The 6,421-nt window shown below is 34.2% G+C and overlaps 1 protein-coding gene across 1 annotated transcript in view; it reads left to right on the forward strand.

Moving 5' to 3' along the window:
* The window catches only part of LOC144228866 (heat shock factor protein 2-like), a 33,815-nt gene extending 27,993 nt beyond the window's left edge, over positions 1 to 5,822 (forward strand). The window contains exons 13-15 of the mRNA XM_077760778.1: positions 1,263 to 1,316; positions 4,283 to 4,367; positions 4,816 to 5,822. Of these exons, the coding sequence (XP_077616904.1) occupies positions 1,263 to 1,316; positions 4,283 to 4,367; positions 4,816 to 5,108 (432 nt within the window). The 3' untranslated portion in view covers positions 5,109 to 5,822. The remainder of the gene's footprint in view (positions 1 to 1,262; positions 1,317 to 4,282; positions 4,368 to 4,815) is intronic.
* The last annotated feature ends 599 nt before the right edge of the window (positions 5,823 to 6,421 follow it).

Here is a 6,421-nt window from a genome sequence, read left to right on the forward strand (position 1 = left end):
GTTTTTAGCGTTATCATGAATGTGGAACGTAAGGAGAGGAATCACTGTCTAGTGAGGGTAGAGGAGGGATCTGTCTGTAATCTCTCTGCATTTCATTTTATCCTATGAACCATTTGGTGTGTTCATTCTCCGAAATGCTTTAATCACTGTATGTCATTGCTGAGGCCTTTTCCAAGCCTGTTATTGCTGACAGAGTGTGGGCTTGTCCACTGACTGGCCTTGTTCTACTTTTTGAACTTTATGCATACAATTTACTATTCAACTCAGACTGGTCATCTTGTCTGTTTCTAGAACTTACCCCACGACCATACCTTCTTCTCTATTATAGCTAATACTATAACAGTTTATTCTTCTCTCCATTCTCTCCTTTCCAAATCCTATCCATTCTTCAGGGACTGATCTGTGTTGGATAGCTACATAAAGATGTTTTTGTTTCATCTTGCATGTGTGCACTCACATGTGATTTTTTTTCCTTTCTCTTCTTAGTACTTTTGATCCCCACTATCCTTTACTGTTATAATACTGAATCGTATCTGATCATATGTTGCTATATAATATTGTTCTTGTCTTTTAGATTGTAAGCTCCTAGAGAGCAGGAATAGTGTCTTCATCTTATATTCTTCATGATGTCAGTTATTTCATAGATGCTCAATAAATCTTTGTGGAATAAATGGCTTTGAAGCTTATGACTTAAAATTTATGTCTGTAAACTGGCTGGATTGAGGATTGCAGTAAGCAGTGGTCTTAGCATTTACGTCTTCTGTTGCTAGGTGAGGTGAAAAGAACCAACAAGGAGGTATGCCATTCAGTCAGAGGACTGCATATGAGGTGTAATTTAGGAGCCACTGTCATCGAGCAGATTCTATAAATTTCTCACATTAGCAGGTAGTCAGTAAAGGCTTACTGTCTGGGCAAGGAACTCATTCCTGGGTGCCCGTTAAAGCCAAAAGCGCTTAGAAAGAAAATAATAAAGGAGATGGAGGAGAGGGAAAGTGGGGCAAATCACCATTTGTCTTAAGTGATTTACTCCACTGTTTTATGGAGAAATTCTTAAAACATCTTGCATGGGTTAGCTTGCTCTGCTTTTGTATGTTTTTCTTTCTGCTTTCCTGCTTTTCTCTTTCAAACTTGTTTTTACTGTATGAAAACTTCCTAGTGCAGGAGCTACATCTCTTCACCCACATGGCTATATAGAAATTTTGAACACACAGTTCTTTTTTAATATTTTTTAAACTTATCATCTTTCTTGTTTGGTCTTTCAGCTTTTCACTAGTTCTGTGCAGATGAATCCCACAGATTACATCAATAATACAAAAGTAAGTTTTAATTCATGTTGCTCAGGACCCTTAGCTGTAAGAATCTGAAAAAAAAAAAAGTTCTAGTAAGTAGAGAGCAGTATCACTCCCAGTTACAAAAATCATTTTATATTTTTACCCTAATATGTGTGAACAAGATAGTGAAATTCTAGATGAAAAAATAGCTTTTGGTTATGGGGGGAGTCATTGCCCAATTCTTTAGGCACTTGTGTGATAAACTACCAATATGAAGTCAGCCCTCAAAGGACTGGGAGATCAACTGAACATGTCATGTTCAGGTATATCACTGAAATTACTAAAATATTTTTTTTTTGTTTTATGTGCTTCAGTTTACATTCTTATTCCTTCTATAAATGGCTTCTCAGCAATTTTATTGAAAATTTACTGGTACCAATATTTTTAAATAAGTTCCTTCATTTTATTAGCATGCAGTAAAAGCTCAGGGATTTGAACTAATTTGTACTAATTGTAGGTAAGGCAAGTTGAAACAATGAAGTGTGGATTTTGGACATTTTTTTTTAAGTATTGGTTTTTGTTATTTTCTTAGACTTATAGGAACTGCAGTTGGGATTAGCAGATGTTGACCTGACATTCTTTAGAACTTGTTTTTAATGACTAATAATAAGGACAATTTGAAGTTGTTAAGAGCCAATGATTAGAATCATTCTGTTATTTTGTATATGACTTATTGTTTTAAATAGGTGTATACTCTATTTATCTTGTTTTTTTACCAAACTTTTCAGTCCCATTTTTTACTGAATACAAAGGTATAAATCAGGTCCCCTGAAATTTGTGTAAGTTCTAGATTAGTGGAATAAAAATTTAATTTCATTCTTGTTCCTTGTAGTCTAAGTGGTTAGAGTGAGAGTAGAATTTTAATTTTTTAATGCTTTATTTTATATTTGAGAGAGAGACACACACAGAGCACAAGTGGACAAATGGGGGAGGGGCAGAGAGAGAGAGAGATACAGAATCTGAAGCAGGCTCCAGGATCCCAGCCATCAACACAGAGCCCAACTGCAGGGCTTGAACTCCTGAACTGCGAGATCATGACCTGAGCCAAAGTCAGACACTTAACCGACTAAGCCACCCAGGCACCCTTAAGAGTAGAAATTTTCTGATTAATGTCATGTGTGGCTAGCCTGACCAGATTTTCTATATATTCAAATTATATATTATAGTCTGGGTAACTTAGAGTTGGAAGAAGTTATGAATTTTTGAACTAGAAAGTTGATTATACATTCAATATTTGGATTTTTATCTGAGGTTGGCATACTTTTGTAAAGGCCAGTTGGTAAATATTTTCAGTTTTGCAGGCCATATGTTCTCTGTCACATCTACTCAACACTGTAACTATGGTGGAACAGCAGCATTAGACTATACAGAAAAGAGTGAGTGTAGCTGTGCTTCAGTAAATTTTTATTTACAAAGACAGGCAGCATGCTGAATTTGGCATGTGGACCACAGTTTGCCTGGATTTGTATTTGAAGGTTCTCTGGATCACTTCAGTACTGGGTTTCAGTAAATATGATACTACTACTTGTTAGATCTTAAGGTGAATGAACTCATATCATTTATTTAATAGTGAATGTGCTGCACTGTTTATTGATTGGTAGACATTGAGTCATTCTTTCTCCTTGGATTATCCTCTTTATTCCAAAACCAGTAGCTTAAATACAGTTCTCAGATATAGCAGTAAAACAGCAAATTGCATACTGCTCTGTAGTAATATAGAAAAATTAGAGAAGAACTTTACATTATAGTTCTAAAATCTAGATTATTATTTTCAAATAATTGGCACATCCACTGTCATTCCCTTGCCCATGACAGGTATTATATTGACATAGATTACACACTCTTTCCTAATAAATCAGGATACTGTACTCTGCAGTAGAGCAATCTTAAGTTGCTACTACTAATGAACAAGAATTTGCATAGGACTTGACATCCATTTGTCATCCTGGTTCTCATGTTTTAGAGTAACAGCGACATCCCTGGGAACTACTTTTTAAAAAGTGAAAAAACAAAGATTTTTTTTTTGCATTAATGTTTATTCATTGTGATTGCTAAATGAGAAATATTTTTATGTTCCTTTTTCTAAAGTTTTAGTTACATGTTGGGGCCATTATTATATCTGAATCCTGGAAACTTGTACTGCTTCCTTTTATGATGAATATCAGGAGAATTATAGGAATTAGTATGTTTTTTACACTATATGTACTTAACCAGCATGCAGGTGTCTGGGAATTACATCTATTAGGAAAAATTGTGAACCTCTGCACCTCAGTTTGAACATCGTGGAAAAGAGCATTGAAGACCTAAACAACATTAAAGGTTTAATCTCCTTTACAAAATCAAATGTGGGGAAAGAAGACACTGGTTGAAAGAAGCAATTTAAATAACAGAAAAGAGTTCAGAGTCTCAAAAAGGAAATGAAGCAACTTCACCTCAACTTTGAGGCTTCCAATTATAGAGATAATGGTTTTAAGGACATCATCATGTCATCCTGAGCTATTTACTCTAAATATGTTCAGTTATGCTAAATATTCTGTTTGTGAGTGAATTGAGTAATAACATTTTTAATCAAAACTGTTTAAGATGAGTTTAATTGTTTAAAGAATTATCTCTTAATTAGTTTAAACCAGCCATCTTTGATTCATTCCCATCTTTTACCCTTGACAAATTCTGCTTGTTCTGTTGAAATGTCCCCTCTCTTCATACTTACTGTCATTCTAGTTCAGGTTCATTGTTTCATCCACTTGATGACAGCAATAGTTTTTTTAATCAGTCTTGTTACCTGTTGACATCTCTTTCTCTAGTTCATCTTTTCTGGTGCTTCCCCTTCCCATATATTTCAGATAATACATCAATATTCACATACTGTACCAGTTTTTTATTTTATACTATATTTTAGGACTATATCAAATATGAAACAAGTATTTTTATGTTTTTTTTTTCTCTTTTAGTCTGAGAATAAAGGATTAGAAACTACCAAGAACAATGTAGTTCAGCCAGTTTCAGAAGAGGGAAGAAAATCTAAACCTAAAACAGGTAGGTATAAATGTAGTATTAGTTTTTACATGTTTTTTAAATTAAAAGTCTTACATAGAAACTAATAGGAAAGTTTATTTCCAAGTATGGAAAGTTTGGCCATACTTAACAGTTGAATTCAGAATGTACTGTTATCAGTTCTGTGCATTAATGTGTCAAGGTTTCAGCAGATAGAGAAAATTAAATTGGTGAGGTAATATTTCTTTAAGTCATTTTTTTTTTAAATTTAACTTTAGAACTGAAAGAATTCTCATATAGTAATTATTGAATAAAATACTTAACCTTTCTGACTAGTACATTTTTAAATTTACAGAAAGTATCATATTTCTTGTTTGGATGTATAAGGGTAGTTGATTGCATATATGCACATCTGTTTTTATTTTTCCACCTTCACTTGAACTCTGTATAAGCTGGTGATAAAAGAGCATTTTTCTAATCTTTATTATAGATAAGCAGCTTATCCAGTACACTGCCTTTCCACTTCTTGCATTCCTCGATGGGAACCCTGCTTCTACTGTTGAACAGGGGAGTACAGCATCATCAGAAGTTATGTCCTCTGTAGATAAACCCATAGAAGTTGATGAGCTTCTGGATAGCAGCCTAGATCCAGAGCCAACCCAAAGTAAGCTTGTTCGCCTGGAGCCATTGACTGAAGCCGAAGCTAGTGAAGCCACACTGTTTTATTTATGTGAACTTGCTCCTGCACCTCTGGATAGTGATATGCCACTTTTAGATAGCTAAATCCCCAAGAAGTGGACTCTACATGTATATATTCATCAAAATGATGAACTATTTATTTTAAAGTATCATTTGGTACTTTTTTTTGTAAATTGCTTTGTTTTGTTTAATCAGATACTGTGGAATCAAAAGCACCTTTTGCTTTTATCACACACTCTTGCAAAGCTTTCAGATGTTACTCAGCTACATAGGTACACAAGATTTAATGCACATTGTTGGTATATCTTTAAGTTGGATTCAAATGTCCATTTTTCTCCAGTTATAGTAAATTGGATTCCTTTTTTACATATATGCCCATTAAACCCAGTTAAACTTCTGTTTGTTTTACTTGTTTGATGCTGTCTGTTTGCACTGAGTGTAAGTCACTAGAACTAATGGTAGAATTCTTTAAAGCTTTGTCTGTTCCAGTTACTTTTACTAAATATTTTTCACTTGGCTTATTTTTAAAAACTGGGAACATAAAGTGCCTGTATCTTGTAAAACTTCATTTGTCTCCCTTGTTCAGAGAAGTTCATTCATGTTCAACAGGAAAGGCAAAGTATACTTGAGTGCTTGCTGTCAGATATGGCTCCAGCTTCATATACTTAGAAAGAAGGGAATGGGGTGGCATCAACCCTATCCATCTCGTTGGACTAGTTTTAAGTAAAAGTTTTCCGATTTGTTTGTGTTTTTTTGAACCATACTATTTAGTAAAATAAATATAATGAATGTTGCGTACTAGTGTCTGTCATGTGTCTTCTTTAGAGGTGACACCCACATGTATAAATTTTTCTTTTTTATAGGAAGTAGATAGACTTAAATTGTAAACTGTTGTCCATTATTGAGTTACACCAAGATCTTTGTGCCTCATCTCAAAAGATAGACTACGTATTGAAACAAGGAAGGAATATAAGGTCTCTAAACTTAATGTGTTTTAAAGGTGTTTGTTAAATTATACTGGTTTGCATTCTATTTTTCTAATAAAGAACTGAGAGGAGTATGTCTCTCATTTTCCTAAATGAGGTAAGAACATTATCACTGAGTGCTACCCAAAGAAAGGCCTGTAATTTTTGCCCCTAGAGAAGATGAAATAATTAAATCACCTTCTCCCTTTAGAATAGTTGTTCAGGAGGTTAATGCAAGACTAAAGCACCTCTTTTATCAAGTTGAATTCCACCTTCAGGCAGAGGGCTGGAAGCCGTGCAGTTTATATCTGAATATTTGATAGGGCCTTTTGATTAGGAATTACAAATAATGACCTTTCTCTTGGCCATCTTCTGTCTCTTCAAATTTCTCTTATTGTGATGTAAAAATTCAAAGTAAAACCTAGCACAGAG

The sequence above is a fragment of the Crocuta crocuta genome, unplaced genomic scaffold (assembly GCF_008692635.1).
Source record: "Crocuta crocuta isolate KB4526 unplaced genomic scaffold, BGI_CrCroc_1.0 scaffold305, whole genome shotgun sequence".
NCBI lineage: Eukaryota > Metazoa > Chordata > Mammalia > Carnivora > Hyaenidae > Crocuta > Crocuta crocuta.